Source organism: Myotis brandtii, unplaced genomic scaffold, assembly GCF_000412655.1.
Source record: "Myotis brandtii unplaced genomic scaffold, ASM41265v1 scaffold305, whole genome shotgun sequence".
Taxonomy (NCBI): domain Eukaryota; kingdom Metazoa; phylum Chordata; class Mammalia; order Chiroptera; family Vespertilionidae; genus Myotis; species Myotis brandtii.
The window spans coordinates 3,465,262-3,486,727 of record NW_005361652.1 but is presented as its reverse complement, the minus strand read 5'-3'; the positions used below and the strand labels follow the sequence as shown (position 1 = coordinate 3,486,727).

The window sequence follows — 21,466 nt, the reverse complement described above, 5'->3', positions numbered from 1 at the left end:
GTACTTTGCAGATAAGAGGAATTGGTACTATGGTTTTTAATACTGTGGCATCTCAAGATCCTTCACATGGAGTCAGTTAGGTAAGTCTTCCTGGGATCATGTTGTTAGATAACAGGGAAGCAAAGACAACTGAAATAACTGACACTAGCTTCCATTGGGGCAAAGATCTAGGCTGGTCTAAGACCTAAGCTGGTCTAAGCATTTGAGGACATACACATCTCAGCTTTTACTGCTAAGAAGAAACCCTGCATAACATTTTTTAAAAAGATAACAAGCCCAGCTAGTGTTCAGTGATTGAATGTTGACCTATAAACTAGGAGGCCACAGTTTGATACCCGATCAGGGCACATGCCCGGATTGTGGGCTTGATCCCCAGTAGGGGGTACGTGGGAGGCAGCTGATCAATGATTCTCCCTCATCACTGATGTTTCTACCTCTCCCTCTCTCTTCGTCTCTGAAATCAATAAAATATATTTTAAAAAAGATAACAAAACAAAACCTTCCTCTATAGAGACCAACTCCAGTCCTTAAGAACTTGTTAGTCATACTCCACTCACTTAAGGTTTTTTTTTGGGGGGGGGGCATGGAAACTTCTGGTGGCCAAGTATAAAAGAACAAAAGTGCCATCTTTTTTAAAAAGTGCTATCTTGATGTTTTTCTAAACATGGATTTGAAGATTTCTAACCATTTTACCATGCCCACCCTCACACCTCACTTTTTCAGCATTCCCCTTCACCATTGCACCAAGTACAGGATGTTGAGAGCTATTCAGATGCAGTGTAGGCTATAAGGGACTGCATCACCCATAAAGAATTTTAAAATAATATTAAAGCCAACCAAACATTTGTCTGAGTTTTATTATTACCAGGCACTGGCAATTCTGAACAACATTCCATATACTCCTCTCAGCAAGAACTGATTGCTCCCATCACTGCCACCATCTACCCCTCTTCCAAAGACACTACTCTTAAAGACCCTGGGTGCAAGCCTGGGCACTAGTAGATATGCCAAGAATTTTTAACAACTAATTACTGTGATAAATGAAGCTATACTAATATGCTAATGAAGGGACATAAAGCTTCCTGTCCTCCCCACCTCCAGCACACACATTAAGAACCCACCCTACATTACCAAATAACGTCTGCCTCTTAAGAGGTTCCTTTAAAATGGTGGCCCCTTTTTGTTAGATAATCCAGAGCTGGTATTTCCAGATACTTAGGAGAGAATTGCAAAAGCAGAGGGTCTGTTATGGACTGAATGTTTGTGTCCCCACAAAATTCATATTTTGAAGCCTCCCAATGTAATGGTATTAGAAAAGGGCCTTTGGAAGGGAATTAAGTCATGAGAGTGGAGACTTCATGATGGAATTAGTGCCCTTAAAAGAAAAAACTCAAGAGAGAGACTCTCTTTTTATCTCTGCCATGTGAGGACACAGTGAGAAAGTGGCCAGTCTGCAAGCCAGGCAGAGAATTCTCACCAGGAACCAAATCAGAGACATCTTGATCTTGGACTCCCCAGCTTCCAGAACTATGAGAAGTAAATGTTTGTTGTTTAAGCCACCCAGGCTAAGGTATTTTGTTATGACAGCCTGAGCTAAGACAGTGGGAAGGCTAGGAGAAACTGCTTACTTCACCAATTCATAGGGCCAGCCCTGGCTGGGAAGCACTAGTGGTTGGTGCACATTCTCCTAGTACTTGATGTACTGGTGTCTTATATCCACAGCTATCAAGACAATGTCTAAAATTCTGTTTCAGGAATGAATGAAATATTCGTCTCCATACTGGTTGTTGGAGTTTTGCCAATGCCACTCTTTCATTCATTTTGCTGAGTTCTTATTTTTGAAATTGCAATTAGGATAGGCTCTATTGAGCTTGAGGAAACAGATTCTAGAGTGAATATAGCCAAATATCTGTGGTGCTATAACATAGAAGTGTCTGCTGTCAGGTTCAAGGAAGTGGAATAAGAAAGCCCAAGGTTAAGTCTTCAGGCCTACAACCTTTGCCTGGAAAGTGCCCCTGAAATAATAAATAAACATAGCAGCTGGATAAGAGGTACCTGAGGCTCTACTTTTTAAATTGACGTATAACTTACATATCATAAAGTAAAGTACAAATATCTAAGGTATACAGCTAACCACATTTGTCTAAACCACTTAACCACACTTAGATCCAGCACCTGAGAAGGGTCCCTCATGCCTCTTCACAGTAGAGGCAGCCAGGATTCTGATGAAGTCCCCTTCTCATGTTAGTGATTTTAAAAAATATTTTTACTGATTTTTTTGAGAGAAAGGAAAGGAGAGGGAGAAAGGAAACAAAACATTGATGAGGGACAAACATCTATTGGTGGCCTCCTGCACTGCCCCTATCGGGCATCGAGCCTGCAACCCTGGCATGTTCCCTGACTGGGAATCAATCTAGCAACCTTTTGGTGCATGGGACGATGCCCAACCAACTGAGTCACACTGGCCAGGGCATGTTAGTGACTTTCAATTGGTGCATTTTATTCTAAAGTGAGATAACATTAACTAGGTGGGATTTTATGGCTCCTAGACTATCTCACAATTGGTATTACTAGCACCTCAGTCTGTCCTGGGGTTGTTAGAACTTGCACCTGAATCTCCCAGCAACTATGGTCTTTGTTGCAAGACACCTGCTTTTTGACTCATGTTGTCAGCCCAAGCAGGTTCAACAGGACATACACCCAGGTCTGGAACAGCTGGGAAAAAAATGCCTTCGGTAAAACATAAGGGAAAAGAAGGTAGAATTGCACCTACCCACACTAATGACACAACTGAAGTGGTTGTGTTTTGTTTGTTTTGGCTTGTAAATCGTTGTGTGAACATGATAGAGTATATTTACACAAACCTAGATGATATAGCCTACTATGGTATAGCTTATTGATCCTAAGCTACAAGCCTGTATTGCATGGTACTGTACAGAACTACACAAGATTAAATCAAGCACAAGATAAAATGATGCAATCAAGAGCAGTGGTAAATACAATATGTATGAAGTTGCTGCTGGTATAAAATGGCATACTGTTTCACAGCAAACTTTTTTTATAAGTAGAAAAAGTATGCTCTAAAATAATAATAAAGGTATAGTATAATAAATACATAAGCAGTAACATTGTCATTTATTATCATATCAAGTCTTATGTATTGTACACAATCATATTGCTGTACTTTTATATGACTGGTAGCTCAGTAGGTTTATTACACTAGCATCACCACAAATACATGAGTAATGCATTGCACTATGATGTTACTAAGTAATTGGAATTCTTCAGCTCCTTTATAATCTTACTAGAGGTCCAGTGCACGAATTCATGCACAGGTGGAGTCCAGCCAGCCAGCCCCCTGGTTGAACTCCCAGTTGAACTCTGGGTCAAACTCCTGGTCGAGGGGATTTTAGTCAATTAAAAAAATTACTAGAGGCCCGGTGCACAAAATTCGTGCACTTGGGGTCGGGGGAGGGGGGTCCCTCAGCCCGGCCTGCACCCTCTCACAGTCCCGGACCCCTTGGGGGATGTACACCTGCCAGCTTAGGCTCGAAGCTGTCAGCCTGGCTTGTAACTGAGTGGAGCTCCCCCTGTGGAAGCGCACTGACCACCAGGGGGCAGCTCCTGCATTGAGCGTCTGCCCAATGGTGGTCAGTGCACATCATAGCAACCAGTCATTCCTTGTCGTTCCACCATTAGGGTCAATTTGCATATTACCCTTTCACTATATAGGATGGGATTACTGTCATATATGCAGTCTGTTGTTGACCAAAATGTCATTATGTAGCACATGACTGTATCTTACACCAACTATAGGTTCAATTTCTGGGCTAGAGAACCAAGTAGCATGAAACTATATTTTTAGCTTAGTTTCTGGGATGTGGTAGGAATCCAGTCTTCTCCACTCACTAGCTGTATGCCTTTGAGTAAGTTACTTAACCTCTTTGAGCCTCAGTCCCTTCTCTGTAAATAGACAAATGATACACAATTCATAAGCTTATTGTGAGAATTTAATGAAATTGTACATTTGAAGTACTTGGCCCAGAGCCTGGTAGATTATACGTGCTCATTAAACATTAGTTATTATAGTTGTTTTTTGCCCACAGTTGCTATAAAAATTAAATGAAAAAATAAATATAAGGTATTTAGCTCAGCGTCTGGTACATAGCAAGAATTCAACAAATGGCCCCTTTCTTCCTTATTCCTCTCCTCTTTCAGCTTGAAAAAATCGGTAATTTTTATTTTAACCAATTGACTTGTATTCAAGGGAGTGGACAAAGCTGGTGTAGCCAGCTACCAAGTATCAGAATCTAAATGTTATTGAGACAAAAGGCTGTCATGCAATAACCCAACCATGCTGTTATCAGTCTGCCATCCTTCCTGTTTCTCTAGGCAGCCTTTCCTGATGTCAACTCAACCAGTTAATCTCTCAGTCACTTGACGTGTGGCTATATATACACACAAATATGTGTTCATGCATCCTGTGCTACAAGCATTTACTGTCAAGTTTATCTGAGAACACCATATGGTGTATATGAAATGCTGAAACTATGTTCAAGTTTAGATCTTCATAAAGCTAGGAACATAAAATAATTCCTTGGAAAGTATTTATCCACAATGAAGATATGTATAGTGCTTTCTTGTACAGTGCTTTACTGTTTTCCACATGCTTTCACATATATAGCATCATTTAATCCTTAAGACAAACTTGGAGGTAGGTATGGCATGCATATTACTCCAAATTCAGAAGAAACCAAGTCTTAAATTTATTAGCCTACTTGCCAGAAGTTACTTTGCTTATTAGTGGTGGAAGAGGGCTTGGAACCAGGTTCTCTACATTGACTTCAAGCCCTCTTATAAACATCTATTTTTTTTGGAACTAGATATTGCATACTTAGGATTCAAAATATTGCAAATAACCATTGAATGCCATACCACACCACCCTTATAAACAGTGTAAAGAATGGTACATTTTTATAAATAGAGAAATGGAGATACTTACAATTACAACATTGCACTACAGACATAGTGGTGGAACTGGGTTGAAATTCTTAGTCTAGTGTGTGATATTTTTTTTTCATATGATGGAAGATTAAACTCAACTGCATCACTAATATTGGAAAAATTCTTTTTTTCTCTTCCTCTTCCTATCTCCTGCCTTCCCTCCCTCCTTCCCTTCCACCTCTCTTTATTTTTTCTTTCACTTCCCTCCTTCCATCTATCTTTTCCTCTCTCCTTTTCACCTTCACCCCTCTCTTTTATTTCTCTCTTCTGTCTTCCCCTCTCTCTTTATTCTCTTCTCTTCTCTTTGGTCTTTCCTTTTCTCTTTCTCCCTCTCCATCTTCCCCCATTCCTCTTATTTCCTCCTGCCTTTCTTTTCTTTGGAAATTAATTCTCTTTCTTTCTTTTCCAAATAATTCTCACCATTTTTGAGCTGATGAATCCAACGCTTCCTCAATTCTTCTGTTGGGGAGAAGACATAGAGAGGCCCTTCATCATATACAACCTGGGACAATGGACACACAGACTTTAGCAGTTAGGATTCAGAATAAAAAGAGAAAGATCTTGATGTAAATAATCTTAAGTCACAACTTTGTATATTCATAGTGGAAAACAAAAAAACGCAGGGTCTTTAGTCAACATTTGGTCCAGGGTCATGTGAGCTATCTGCAGAATTCCTAAGCAATTCATATCCAGGTATGTAGGACTTAGAAGGTCTTAGCTTACTGAATACTAGGTTCTCCTGACTTATGTTTCAATTTGTGTGTAAATTTAGTTCATAATGTTTCCCTTGGCCCATGGTGGAGACAGGACTTTTGTTTATTCAACAAAGGCTATTTTATAATCCTATATAACTATGAGTTTGTATAGAGAATTGAAGTAATGATTTATATAACTGAAGTCTTGGTTAGTACATATGAATTATTCACTTGGATAATATGGAACCAAATTTTAACTCATGGCTAATTTTCCCCTCACAGCCCAGTGGCCTCCACTTCCCAATATTAGCCAAAGTAAACCAAACATGGACACAAATCCACTCCAAAAAGAGTAAAGTATATGTTAAGCACTATCATCAAATCAAACAGTCAATATTTTTAACACCTCACAAGAACAAGGCACTGTGCTAGGTGTTGTAGAGACTTAATAAACCTCACATAGTGGATTCTAAAGTCAAATGTAAATTAATTTTGAATTATATGCAGCTTAGCTTTTTCTACTAGCCCAGCCAAACAATGTCATCTTGTTGAAACACAATGGTAGCAAAACTATGTCTAAAATACCTCTCCGTCAAAATTTTTGTAAACTTTGATACAGTCAAGGACATGAGCAAGATCCTTTTACATTTTTCTTCTTGCTTGTTAGTCTTGCTGTGCTCATCAATCCATGACAGAAAGCCCCCTCCCCTGAGACTTTCCACTTCCTTTTCTGGCTTTCACTGTTGCAGGGGCTTCTATATTCACGACAAGTGGCCTACAGAGTTCTCAGGACACAAGCAAGATGAATTGAATTTCTTGTTCTCCTTTATGGCTTACAATGCATCTACCAAACATATGTCTATGTGGCTCTCCAATCATCCCAGACTAGAATAGAATTTAGGTTTATGTATAAGTCTAATAAGCCTTCCCCATACCAAACTTCCTAATACTTCTCCCCTCCCCTTTTCTGACTTTTCAACCCACATGGCCACCGTTAGACAGATATGCAGAACCAGAGGAAGTGAAATGCTCACTCGACAAACAGCTCATCTTTCTCAATGCAGTTATCATATACAAGACACACCACAATAAAATTAATGCCATTATGGGGTCTCTTTGAGGTGTAGAAACTAAAAGAAACTATGTGAGATTGGGAAAATAGAACAGCAAACACTCTTAGATCATACCAGTCTCATTTCTTAGTCCAGTTTCCTTGTTCACCTCAACTTTTGTTTCCTGGGACTTAGTATCCTGCTTTTTGCCCCACATCCCATCCCTAATGATTACATTACAGGTTCCTCTGAAAGCTGGTGAGAGAAAATACCTCACCTGGAAGGGGTAAGGGAACCTTTCAATGATTGAGATCTGTTCCATTTCACCAGACTCTTCACCCCTTCTCTGCAATGAAAGAAGAAAAATCATGGTTATTGGTTGATGCATTGTTCTTTCCTGGATTTCCTTTGGTGCTGTGAGTTCTTTGCAGTAGGCCAAGAAGGCTCTCCTGCACAGACAATGCAGATTCTTAGTGACTGCTTCCTATAACCTAGTAAGGACACATATCCATAGGAACCATCACATATTCATTTTTTTAAAAATCCTCAGACATCTCAAATCATTGCAGAAATGGAGTTTACTCCATAAATGGTAGTGGGACATTTAACCACTAATATTGGTGGCAGGGGAAGGAGTTAGGTAGCTATTGCACACCATACACCAAAGTAAATTCTGGATGGATTCAAGAGCTTAATGTAAAAAAATGAAACTGAGCCCTAGCTGGTTTGGCTCAGTGGATAGAGTGTCGGCCTGCGGACTGAAGGGGCCCGGGGTCAATTCCAGACGAGGGCACATGCCCGGGTTGTGGGCTTGATCTCCAGGAGGGGGCATGCAGGATGCAGCCGATCAAGGATTCTCTCTCATCATTGATGTTTCTATCTCTCTCTTTCTCTCCATTCTTCTCTGAAATCAATAAAAAATGAAACTGAATGGCTGAGAAAAAAACAACTGACAATAAAATCTTGTGGGAGATAAGAGTTTTCTAATATAATGATAAAAATTAAAATCATTAAGTAGAAGGTGAATTAATTTGATGACATAGATTTTAAAATCCATAGACTTTAACAACAACAACAATAATAATTGCAAAATAAGGCAGCAATGAAATACCATTTTTCTTGGATGACAACTTAACAAACATTTACAATATCTGGTATTTTTTGTTTTTTTAATCCTCACCTGAAGATATTTTTCCATTGATTTTTAGAGAGAGTGGAAGGGAGGGGAAGAGACAGAGAGAGAGAAACATCAATATGAAAGAGACACATTGATTGTTTGCCTCCTGCATGCGCCCTGACCAGGGTTGGGGATTGAGCCTGCAACCAGACCTTGACAGAATCGAACCTGGGACCTTTCAGTCTGAAGGCTGATGTTCTATCCACTGAGCCAAACCTGCCCAGGACTATAATATCTGGCATTGAAAAAAAAATGTAGAGAAATAGATATTCTCATGCATAATTTGTAGGAGTGTATTAAATTCAAATTCCACTTCTAGTAAACAAAATAGAATAAAAAGATAAAAATAACCAAAGTGCATAGATTTCATAAAGAGAAGAAAAATTTTACTTCTAGGAAGTTATTGAAGAAAAAGACTAACAAAAGTACATATGTATGCAAGGATGTGCCTCCAACATGGTTTATAATGTCAAGTACTTGAAAACAACTTAAATGTGTAGTAACAGGGAATTGGTTAAACAAATTACAGAATTGTATATCCATGATAAGGAATACGATGCAGCCATGAAATTCATATTATTAATGAGTACCTATTGTCATGGGGTAAAGATTTCATATATTGAAAATGTAGGTTGCAAAGCAAGATGTGTAGTATGATTCTATGTTTTAAATATATAACACATATTAGTTTGGAAATATGTGTTGGTAGTGGAAAAAAAAACATACACCAACATGTTAATAATGTTTTAGCTAGATGATGTGATTATCTGTGATTTTATCTTTTCTTGTGCTTTTTCATATTTTTGCAAGTTTCTATAATATTAATTTCTCTTGTAATCTGAAAAAAAATGATACTTTAAAATTAACTCAATAAGTGGTATGCCCAGGAGAGGCTATGGGAAATGAGAGGAGAATAAGTGAGCTATTAAAAAAAAATTCTCATTATTGAGAGTCCTGGGATACTGGCTTTAAAACCAACTCAACCTTGTAAATCTGACCCTGGTAACTGGGGGAATAAAACCAACCATCTCTGATTAGTTTGAAAAGTTGATATAATGCCATCTTGAAATATGTGTTACAAATTTTTCTAGGTAAATGAGTTGTTCTGAATCTGAGGGAAAATGCTGAGACTTGGTAGAATCAGTACATGACAGAGTGAAGAATTTTATAAAGCTTTTTCTGTGTGTTCCACATTATACCGTATCACCAACCAGTTTATTTACAGAGAATTGAAGTGTTCCAAGTTTCTTATCTGCTTCCCCATCACCTACCCCCACCCCTGTTCTGTCAATGGTCTCTTCTTACCGGAATCTGTCTTTCAGGGGGAGGATTTTTTTCAGGAACCACTGTTTCAACACAAGTGATCTTCTCAACATCTATTGAACCCTTCTTACTGCCTCTTCTCTGAGAAAGAGAGTGAGGGAGAAAATGGAGAAAGAATATAGATGATGTGTTGTGGAATTGCACACATGAAACTTGTATAATTGTATTAACCAGTGTCACCCCAATAAATTCAATAAAAAGGAAAAAAAGAGTGATTAAGCAACCGGATGATTAGATTTTATCTACTCATTCAACATAGTGAGGTGACACCCACGATCTATTATCAGGACCCGTCATTTTGAAAAGACAAAAAAACTTCCAGCTCTCGCCCTCTTTTGACTACCAGATGGAGGGTAAGCACTATAAAAGAGTAGATGACTGTGTGTCTTTATAACAAAAAATAAGGAAGCAATTTTCAAGTCTTGGATTTCATTCTCAACAATCATTTAATGAATGCTCACCAATGGCAAAAATCCCATGGTAAGATTTCCCTCATGGCTTCTTAGCACCTTTGAATTTTTGCTCCTATGTGGTTATAGCTAATTCTAGTCTAGGAAATACTTTGCTGAGTTTAAAATGTACTTAAGTCCCTTCCACCTTTCTCCTCCAACCAAAAAGCCTCTAACTCCTCCCCCAGTGAAGATCTAAGGCCAAGTCCTTGATACTCAGGTATCACAACAGAGAAACTTACCCCACGTTCAAAATCATACTCATAGTAGGAAAGTTTGTTCACGGTCAAAAGAAAAAGGCGCTTCTTGAAGTTTAAAGGTGATGTTTTCTTTTTCTGCTGGGATCGCTTCAGAAAGATGCTCTCCAGTATTACTGCAGCCATAGCTTCGTCTTTCTGGAGCTCACTTGTGTGCTGTTGATAATGAAAGCTCTTGACAACCCATCACATTAATTCTAATCACCCCTGGTACCCCCTCAGCCTAGCCACCTAGTTTCGAATGGAACAGAAACGTGTAGAGCTAACAAAGGACCTTCTTCTTTCCTTAACATCCTTCTTCCACAGTCCCCATCTCTGTCAGTTTTCAGGTATAATGGATGTACATTGAATAGGGTGGATTGGTTCTACATTGTAACCTCACATAAATGAAAGTCTTGTATAAGCCAATGAAATGCTCTGGATGGCAAATGACATGTACCTGTGTGCTTGGTAATGTCTAGAGGCAAATTTATACTAACCGTCCTTTTATGATGATAAGTGCAGAATCTGTGAATAGCAAAAGTCTCTGTGCAGCTGTGGACTCTGATATCCCCAACAGAGATAATGCAGGTGCCAGAACTCCACTGAGGCAGATATTGGACTTTCAGTTCCCAGTTTCCTAGATGGTGAGTGTAATTTTTCAAACATTGTCCCACTGGGGTCTGTATAAGGGGTCTAATAAGGATATGGAGGGTGCACCTGCAATTATGGATGAATACTAACTGACGCCCAACTGATTTTGCTCATCACCCACTGATAGAGCTACAAATGGTTGAAGCTTTGTGCTAAAATTTAAAAAAAATACAATTTTGGGGGAGGGAGTTGTTTTTGTCTTTTGGCTTTTCCCCACCTTTTTACTTAGATTAGTTCTTAAACAGCATCATGCAAAAATGATGCAGTCATATTACTCTTATGGATGCCATCTCTGATCATTTATAAAAAGTAACTCATGCCCTAACCGGTTTGGCTCAGTGGATAGAGCATCGGCCTGCGGACTCAAGGGTCCCAGGTTTGATTCTGGTCAAGGGCATGTACCTTGGTTGCGGGCACATCCCCAGTAGGGAGTGTGCAGGAGGCAGCTGATCGACATGTTTCTAACTCTCTATCCCTCTCCCTTACTCTCTGTAAAAAAATCAATAAAATATATATTTTTTTAAAAAGTAACTCATTTAGCCACTCTCCAAACTTATAGTACCCCAGAAATATTTAGTTTAGGTAACTGAAATACAGAAAGGCAAAGAAAGTTCACAGAGTCACCATTTTTATTAACACAAACAACACTTCATATCAGTTATTCACTTAAAATTTATGCATGATCTTATATTATGAATTCCAAACCTTTATTAGAACTATAAGATGAAAATATAAATACTGTCACAAAACAGAACCTTAAATAAACCCTAAAAAAATCACCATTCCCTCTCAAGTTTTGTTTGTGGTGGGTTTTTCTCCTGGGGTTGGGATTTAGCTTTTTAACTAAACTACTTATGCTTTTGGTGGCACTAGGAAGCAAAATAAAGTTAGCAGGTTTTTTACTGCTTGTGAAGCACAGAATATTGCTCACACCAAGAAAGCAAGGGAGTTGTTTTTATTGAAGCCTGAGTCTATCCACACCGTTATATTACTCTTTTCTGTAATATAGAAGTGTCTATTATCATACTGGAGGGACAAAAATAGGTTAAAGGAACAGCAGGGATGTTCAGAATGATCTGCTATGTGGATGCCATTGTCTTCTGGGGGTGGATTAGTTCATGTTGTGTAAATAATCTTTCAAGAAAAAATTGGGCAAAGGAGCAAACCTTTCCCCACACCCTTCCACACAGCTCTCTTCCCTAACTCCTTGGTTTAAATGGGAATGACAAACTCTTAAGTGTTTACAACCAATGAGAGTCCTTTCTTATATTCAGATTCAGCTAAAATCCCAAAGAGATTTCTTTTGATATTAAAGTTATTCATTTACACAGAAGTAGTGGTAACCAACTAATAATACTCTTTTCTCGGGAACTGCCAACTCATGGAGATTCCTGTAATAATATCGCATTTGTTCCCATGGTGAATTCTAATTAAGTACCTCTTCACAATCAAAGACTCAAACTACATGAAACAAAATAAAATCCTAAAGAAACTGAGTAGCATAACCAGAAAATTGGATCTGAAGCTTCCCAACAAACCATGTCTGGCTATTTTTTTTAAGCTGAGTAAAGCACATCCAGCATTTTGTCTTTGGTTTTGTTGCAAACTCTTGATAGATATACTCCCTGCTCAGACCCAACATCTGCTTCAGTCTTGGTCTCTGTTCCTATTTCCTATAAGACAGGTCCTTCTGGAAGCTGTCTCTGCTCTTTTTCATTTTTAGAACAAATCCAGTTTGTACAAGAGGCAGCCTTCCTCTCTTTCAAGTCTGTGTTGGGGTAGGGTTTAGTGTTGGTCTAAGTATGAGGAAGTAAGTAAGCCTCTCACTAGCCAAAACCCCTGTGAGCAAGCGGTGAAATGGACTCTACCCTAGTCTAGATCATTGAACTGGAGGATTCCTGGGATTTCCATGGCCTGGTCATCCCTTCTTTGACTGCTCTTCTCCTATTTCCTTGTGATCCAGTCTGGAAATGCAGCCTGAAAATGTGGCAGTTTTTTCTTAGTCACCACTGGTCCATCCAGCAATAATGTGAAAGGAGAGGTATCTATCTTTATGTCTTTCTGAAGGTTGCTATGTAATGAACACTGTGTGTTAGAGAGCACTTGCAGTTTCTTTAGGTATGTATTATAGCAGGTACTAATTTTTTTTCCTAACAATTTCAGAAGCCTACAGAGTTGATTTGACGACAAACATGCACCATGAGAACTGACCATACACTTCACTCAGAGGGTGGAAATGGAAGTGACATGAATCACATACACACACGCACACACACACACACACACACACACACACACACTTCATATAAAGAAAGAGGAGGAAAAGTAATAGATACAAAACTCTTTGTTTAAAATACAGAATTACAACATTATAATGTTCTCGTTATTAAACTCAAAAGCAAAGATTTTGAGTTTAATAAGAAATAGTTCATCCATCTTACAGACTGGACTATGCCAAGAAATTAATATATATAGCACTTGCAGAATCAGTAATCTAAACCACCCTTGGCTCCTATCTTTACTCAAGTTAATATAAAACACTATTAGGGACAACACCAGAGCAAAATTCAGGAAACTTCATAGCCTGCCTATGATTGGGAAGAATGCAGAAGATGCTAATTAGAAATAGCCAGTCATTCATAGTTCAAATAACTACTTAGCCAGAATATCCAAGAAGCAGTGTGTTCTCTTTATTTCTCCTTTAAAGCATTATTTAGTTTTCCAGCAAGATTCTGGCTATTCCTTTTTCTCCCCAGGGAAATGGAAGAGAACTCTTGTATCAATGCAGTCTACCTGTCAGGCATTTTACATGCATTATTTTATTTATTTATCACAAAAAAACAGATGAAGGAAATGAGGCTCAGGGAGATTATGTGATTGCTCAACCTCATCCATCTGGACTCCACAACCCTTACTGTTTCTGTAATACTTCATTGTCTCCCAAAGGGATTTTTTTTTTCTTTCAGTGAGGTGTGATGCCATCTACCTCAGCATGCTGTCATTTCCCATGGCTATTATCAAACAGTAGTTGGGACAGACTCCTATTCGTCTTCCAGGAACATTCCGCATAAGAGGAAATGGTGGTAAATACAGGGGTAAGAGGATTGTGGAGCAGTTTCCTCTACAATATTCTTCCAGGCTGGAAAAGATTATTTTCCTTGTTAACTGTCCATAGTACCTTTTTCCACATGAAGATTCTTTCCCACATGAAGTCCTGCCAGGTTTTCTTACATTTTCCTTTAAATCTTCCACAAGGAGATCCTAACTGGCAGATTCCTAGAGTCAATCACTGTTTCCTTTTCATTATTGATGGGATAAAAGCTCAGTGGTTAGGTGGAATGCTCACTTTTTTTGTCCCTTGGGTTGTTATTGCTTATTATGGATGTAAAATTTTGATTGAATGAACTTTTTGTATAATATGAAATATTGCAAATAGACAAAAGTGCAAAGAATAACATTATACTCGTGTACTCACCACTGAGCTCTACAGAGTCCTAACTTTCTTTTTTCTTTTTTTTTTTAAATATATTTTATTGATTTTTTACAGAGAGGAAGGGAGAGGGATAGAGAGTTAGAAACATCGATGAGAGAGAAGCATCGATCAGCTGCCTCCTGCACACCCCCCACTGGGGATGTGCCTGCAACCAAGGTACATGCCCTTGACCGGAATCGAACCCGGGACCCTTCAGTCCGCAGGCCGACGCTCCATCCAGTGAGCCAAACCAGCTAGGGCCAGAGTCCTAACTTTCTACCATAATTGCTTCCAGAGGTGGACAAAGCAGGAGAGGGGGGATAATGGGCACAGAAAAAGACTTTGCTTGGGGCAATGGGCACATGTAGGCATGTGCAGATAATGTTTTATTGAGGTTTACACTTGAAATCTGCATGGTTTTATTAACCAATGTCACCCCAATGAATTCATTAAAAAAAAAAGAAAGAAAGAAATGCACCATAGCTGGTCTGACTCAGTGGATAGAGAGTCGACCTGAGGACTGAAGGGTCCCAGGTTCCATTCTGGTCAAGGGCACATGCCCAGATTGCGAGCTCGATCCCCAGTAAGGGGCATGCAGGAGGCGGCCAATCAATGATTCTCTCTCATCATTGATGTTTCTATCTCTCTCTTCCTCTCCCTTCCTCTCTGAAATCAATAAAAATATATTTTAAAAAAAGAATGTGATACCATCCATAGAGTAAAAACCTTCTTGTGTCCTTCACAATCCATCCCTTCTTCCTTAGAGGTTAGCAGTATTTTGGTTTTGGTGTTTGTCATTCGTGGGCATGTTTTTATATTATTACTATATATGTAAGTATTCATAAAAGATATTTAGTATTGGTTTGCATGTTCTACATTTTTATGTAAGTGGTACATATTCTTCAACAACTTGCTTTCTTTCTCAATGTAATTTTTTAAGATTTATTTGTCTTAGTAGCTCTAGTTCATACATTTTTACTTTTATATTTTATTGAATTTATTGGGGTGACATTGGTTAACAAAATCATATAGGTTTCAAGTCTACAACTCAATAATGTATAATCTGCACACTGCATCGTGTGCTCACCCCCCAAAGTCAAGTCTGTTTCCATCCCCATTTATCCCCACTTTGCCTTCTTCTACCTTTCCCTGCCCCTCTTTCCCTTTGGCTATCACCATACTGTTGTCTGTGTCTATGTGTCATATATATTTTTTCTCCTAATCCTTTCACCTTTTTCACCATTTTAATTCACTTTTATATGTGGAAAATACTCTACATGATATGATGACTATGTCATACTTCATTTTTCCATTCTCCTATTAGTGGATATGGAAGTTATTAGTTTTCAATTATAAGCAAAGCTGCCACAAACATTCTTGTACATGTGAGATAGTTTTCCACTCTCAAAATGAATTCTCACTTATTCAGACAAAGTGGTAAACCCAAGTCCAGCTTATCTGTGTTATTCCTTTTTCCCTCTTCATTCCTATCTTACTGATGCTTTACTATGAAATCTGAAAGAATTATCTGTCAATTGTCTCTAATTAGAGTATAATCAATGGGCTAAATTTGGCTTATGAAAGATCTCTTCTCAGTCCCAAAAAGCATCTCTCAGGTTCTGATTGAGATTTTGATTAAGAATGTCCTGGCCTAAGAATGAGAAGAGAAGTCTTCTTTAAAATATCATAACCATAGCAACAAAGAAACTTAAATACTTTTGTTAGGTTCTCAAAAAGCTCTATTCAGACCCTAGTGCAGTGATGGCGAACCTATGACACGCGTGTCAGAGGTGACACGCAAACTCATTTTTTTGGTTGATTTTTCTTTGTTAAATGGCATTTAAATATATAAAATAAATATCAAAAATATAAATCTTTGTTTTACTATGGTTGTAAATATCAAAAAATTGCTATATGTGACACGGCACCAGAGTTAAGTTGGGTTTTTCAAAATGCTGACACTCCGAGCTCAAAAGGTTCGCCATCACTGCCCTAGTGAAACATAATTATTTTATGAAAAGCTTCAGGGTCAGACTACAGGAAACCAAATTTATGGTGAGGACTTCCAGGCAGAATCAGTTTTTTGGCTGCGTGCTAAGCAGGAAAATTCTCGTCTGCTGTAGTCATTTCCAAGAGGTTTCAGGGGTCTGGTTCTTCTTCAGCATTTCACATTAACATTTTACATTTTCTTCTATGGTTTTGGAAACTTCTGAGTCTCTGGAATACATCATGTCTTCTGCCCTGCCCCAGAGACAGTAGATTCTGGCCAAGTGATGAGGAAAGGAGAGCTAATACGCAAATTTACAGTCGGCATCACATTGATGGTGACTGCTGGAGTGTCCATCTTTCACTCTGGACTTGTGTGCTCCTTTGGCTTTTTTGTCAGTTTTTGTTTTCCCTGGTTTAAACATTTTTATTTTTATTTGATATCAAAATAACATATGTTCATTATAGAAAATGTTTCAATTACAGGAATATTAAGAAGAAAACATCAACTATAAGCTCATTATCCAGAAGCATTATTATGTGGCCATATTACTTTTCTTTTTTTTTCTGTGCATTTTTATCATATTTGAGATCATATTGCACATTACCTATCCATCCATCCAATACAAAAATATCTAAAGTTCTTGTGTAACATTACTCCTGATTATTTTCCCATGATAGTAGGATCTCTAAATAAGAATAATTGAACAAGTCAAAAGTATGTGCATTTTGCATTTTGCAATATATTGACAAAATTGTTCCCAGAAACATTGTACCAATTTCCATTCCCAATAGCAGTTTTGAGAGACTGCTTTCCCCCTACTTTTACCTCTTTTCTACTCCATTTCTAATCATTTTTATTCTGTTTTTATTGCAGGCTAATCTGCTTTCTCATTGAGACAATGATCTTCAACTCCACTATATTCCAACCTACAACTTGTCTAAAATTTAACTTATCTTGATTCCCTAGAATTTTCTTCTTCTAGGGATGAGCTAATAGACTATAGTTTATTTCCTTTCCAGGGAGGCAGGTCAATAAGATGAGCAACTCCTTGAGGTCCTGATGACCAACATTAACCCTATGGACATCTGCTGATGGCTCTCAGAAAGTAAGAAAGAAAGCCTAAAATTAAGGCTTGTGTTTCCAATGCTCTCTGAACACCCTCAGTTAGTGCACATGAACCTCCATAGAAACTGAAAGTCACACGTGGCCCATTTGTTTCAGGGTCCTCAGAGGAGTTCTCTCTCTCCCTCCTCTGATGGCTTCATTTGCATAACCAAGCAGCTTTGGAATGAATTAGTTCAAGGTCGGTCTATAGCTTCTTGTTGAGCACTGCCTCACTGAAAATTCTAGCTCTCCCTTATTCCCAGGAGTTAGGAATCAGATCTTAGCATCTTTGAGTGAAAAGCAGCAGATATCTATGGACTCTGTGGAAAACACCCAAACTGGTTTTCAAAAGCCATATCTTGTCCTTATACCTAAGTCACTTCCTGGTATAGATCTAGTCCACTGAAAGGAAACTCTGTAGGAAATTTGCTCTAATGGAAATAGTACATCATTTAAAATTGCTCCAAGACCCTGGAAGTGAACGGAAAGTTGTACTAGTTCTCACCAAAAGGAGTTTACAAAGGATTCTAAACAAACATATCACTAGACATAAGCAACAGGAATTTGGGCTTTAACATAAGCAAATAGCTTAAATAGCCTGAATATAAAAGGGGTTAGAGCAGATAGGGCTAGCCCTAAGGGATACTGTTTCTGTAGAATACTTTAGGTTCCATGAGTATTTGCATTTTGTGGCTTATGTGGAGGGTGACAATGTTTTATCAAATAACTGAGACTCCAAAAAAGGCTCTAGCACCCTTGGTTCAGAGGCTTGGCATGCAAAATGCGGGAAGGAGCAGAACTAGCACACAACTAACAGCACAGAGGACAGCCCCTGAGTTGGTAGACCCCTGCCTCTGAGCTTTACTGCTGCCCTGCTTCTGGGAATGCAAAGCATTTGATTTGGAGCTTGGAGAGCTGGGTGACCTGGAAACTGGACCGGGATTCCTTTTGGAGGTCCAGCAGCACATCCAAAGATGTCTTGGTCAGAATCAGCAATCCCTTTTGTTCCAAATACCACACTATTTGCTCTAGGCATGCCCGCTGGGGACACTGGCAAGTTTCAGGCAGAATAAAAATAATAGCAAACACTGAGATATTAGCACTTACTATTGCCAGACCCTGTTTTAATTGCTTTACGTGTTTCAACATGCTTATTGATCTCAACAATCCTATGGGGAAAGTATTAGGAAAGTAAGGTGGAAAAGAAAAAAAAAAGTAAGGGGAAAGGGAACAAGTAAAAGAGCAGGGGGCAGGAAAAGCAATTCAACAATTATTTATGAAGCACTGACTCTGTCCCAGGGGATGTGGTAATGAACAAAATAAAGGAGGGAATAAAGAAGAGGGGCTACCGGTAAGAGAAAGGAGGAGGAGGGGAAAAGGGGGATGAAGAGGAGGAGGGAAGCAGAAAGGAGAGAAGAAATGATGAAGACAAGACAAAAGAAAGCCGTGCACATGGCAGGCAATGGTAATAGGAAAAACCTCAGGGGTTGGCCACACAGCCTGAGCTGAGGCTGAGGCTGCTTTCTTCGGGCCCAATCTCTTACCCACTATTACCACGAGGTTGGTGCACACAATCCTTCCAACAAGCCAGCTCTGATCCTGGTAACATTGGCCCGACACAGCCTGAGGCAGGTAGCCTACCAAACCTTGGTTTAGCTGGTGCTTTTCCCCAGCTTAGAAAGGTCAACGGCCTATTGTGGCATGTGAGCTTTTACTGTTTTGCCAGATAATCTATATCTTAAATGTTTTTCTTCTATGGGTCTCAGTGACATAAGTACATGTTTTGGATCTTCAAGCAATATTTGAACAAAGGACTTATTTTTATCCTACTGCCACTGACAATATTACTTTACAGCCAAGTTTTCCATAGGTGTCCCTTTACGACATTGCTACCTGTTCAGATGATCACCTCATGTCACTTTTTTCTCTTACTGTTCCCCCCCGACCTTCCTCAGAAAAGACCCTTACAGCCTGTTCTGATCATCGGAAGGGACTGCCAGGGCCTTATGCTGATGATATTCTCACCCTCAGTCAGCCTCCTCCGCCAGCCTACTATATCAGCACCAGCCATGCTTTCTCTCTGGCCTCCAGGGGTCCCCCAAAAAGGCACTTGCTGCTGCTACCCAGCCCCTGCCATACCCCGGACCCACCTCAGTCCTGACTTAATGCAGGTAGCTTCCCAGATGCATTGAGATGCCAGGACTTTGAAGGTGGGACTCGATCTCAGAAGACACTGGTCCTGGAGACATATTCTTACAGTCGAGAGAGGAAGGACAGTCTGAGCAAACCCCACCCTTTCACAGCCACTCAGTTCCCTTTTTTTGTTTCCTGACTTAAACCAGTGCCTTTTTTTTCTTCTTCTCAACAGCATGGTATCTGGCTCCCTGCTGCTGTCCCTATTCTACACCCCCCCCCTCAGCTGTTTCCGCCCTTCATTTGCTTGGGACCTCTGACACTTCTATCTTCAGTCCCCTCTGAAAGGCATTACTGGAGCCACTGAGACTCTAGAGGGGCTCACTTGAGCAGACAGGTCATCAGGCCTACCTCCTCAAGGTAAAGGGACAACATAACTAAAGGACTGTGGGGATGGTCAGCAGAGGGAGTGGAGACTTACAGGAAAGAGGAGAAATGTGGACCCACAAAGACAAAACAAAGGGACCAAAGGGGAAGAGTGCCTTTAGAGTTTCATGTCCTCCAAGGTAGATGAGACTTGGGTCACACAGTTAAACCTGACAATGAAGGATGGAAAGTCCTCACAAAGGGACCCCAAAGTACAAAGCTTGACAGAATGAGAGACAAGACTTCCTCCTGCTGAGTCATTTTCTAAGAAAGCATTTTTTCTACAGATAAAAATGTCCAAATGTAAGCCCACACAAAGCCTTGTGACCTTCCCCATTTAATGTGGATGTTGATTTTTCTCCCTTAATGAATCCGCCTCTGGGATTAACTCCTAGTTTACACCTGTATTATTAATTCTATTAAGTGATCAATCGGATTAGGTGTTTTAGGTGTGTTACTTAAACCTGAAGGTACCTTCAGCCACCTCCTATCCTATGTTCCAGCAGCAGTCTTCTTCCAGAGGATTATCCTAGGAAATTTAATTAGTAATGGCTGCAGACTGGGATGGCGGCAGAGCCCCTGGTGACTGAACTGATTGCCCACCTTGACACATCAGGCACTGCCATGTGTACTTGACCCAGGTGTGGTATCCTAATGTAAAAACAGATCACAGATCACACTAGAAGTCTGTCAGAATTTTTAAACCAATAGGACTTCTTTTAAAAAAACATTTGTAGGATAGTACAGTGGTTAATCCTCACACCTGCATAAGATAGACAGGCAACAGTGTTGTATGATCTTCCTATTTTATTGACAATTTATATCCTTTGAACTAGTCACCCTCAAACAGCTGCTCCAGTCACCTGCCTGAGAGTTGGTCACAGACATTTGCCTTTCCTCCCCTTTTCTTCAGCCAGATTCTATTTGTTGTCATATGCCCTGTCCCTTCTCAAGGTGCATCTTGGGGTGAAGACTTAGGATTGATAGGCATACAATGGAGGGTCTGGACAAGGGAGGACAGGACAAGGGAATAAGTAAAGTAAAACCTTTCTCCCTTCTTCTTCTTCTCCTTCTTCTCCTTCTCCTTCTCCTTCTCCTTCTTCTTCTTCTTCTTCTTCTTCTTCTTCTTCTTCTTCTTCTTCTTCTTCTTCTTCTTCTTCTTCTTCTTCTTCTTCTTCTTCTTCTTCTTCTTCTTCTTCTTCTTCTTCTTCTTCTTCTTCTTCTTCTTCTTCTTCTTCTTCTTTTGTAGAGAGAGTGGAAAAGAGAGGGAAAGACAGAGAGAAACAGCAACGTGAGAGAAACACATCAATTGTGTTGCCTCCTGCAGGCGCCCCAACCAGGGCCCAGGCCTGGGAGGAGCCTGCAACTGACATACATGCCCTTGCTTGGAATCAAACCTGGGACCCTTTGGTCTGCAGGCTGATGCTCTATCCACTGAGCCAAGCTGGCTAGGGCAACCTAGGTGCTTCTTTACCTTCCGCCCACAAGCATTCCTCTAACACACTTGACTAGATAGGGATTAACTAAATTAGATAGACAGAAGGACTGCACCCAAACAGTGCAAATAAATGGCCTAGTGTCACCTCAAAAGATTCTAAATGTAATATAAGGTTCTGTGCTTGGTACTATCATGTTCAACATTTTTATTTTTATTTATTTAAATATATATTTTTATTTATTTCAGAGAGGAAGGGAGAGGGGGAAAGATAGAAACATCAATGATGAGAGAGAATCATTGATTGGCTGCCTCC

At 39.5% G+C, this 21,466-nt stretch overlaps 1 protein-coding gene across 1 annotated transcript in view; it reads right to left on the bottom strand.

The window, feature by feature from the left end:
• Nucleotides 1-19,469, bottom strand: part of BTK (Bruton agammaglobulinemia tyrosine kinase) — a 33,234-nt gene extending 13,765 nt beyond the window's left edge. Inside the window, exons 1-5 of the mRNA XM_005869882.2 lie at nt 19,307-19,469; nt 9,943-10,113; nt 9,234-9,332; nt 7,029-7,097; nt 5,425-5,506 (exon numbers count right to left, since the gene is read on the bottom strand). Coding sequence (XP_005869944.1) covers nt 5,425-5,506; nt 7,029-7,097; nt 9,234-9,332; nt 9,943-10,083 — 391 coding nt within the window. The 5' untranslated portion in view covers nt 10,084-10,113; nt 19,307-19,469. The remainder of the gene's footprint in view (nt 1-5,424; nt 5,507-7,028; nt 7,098-9,233; nt 9,333-9,942; nt 10,114-19,306) is intronic.
• Nucleotides 19,470-21,466: the final 1,997 nt, after the last annotated feature.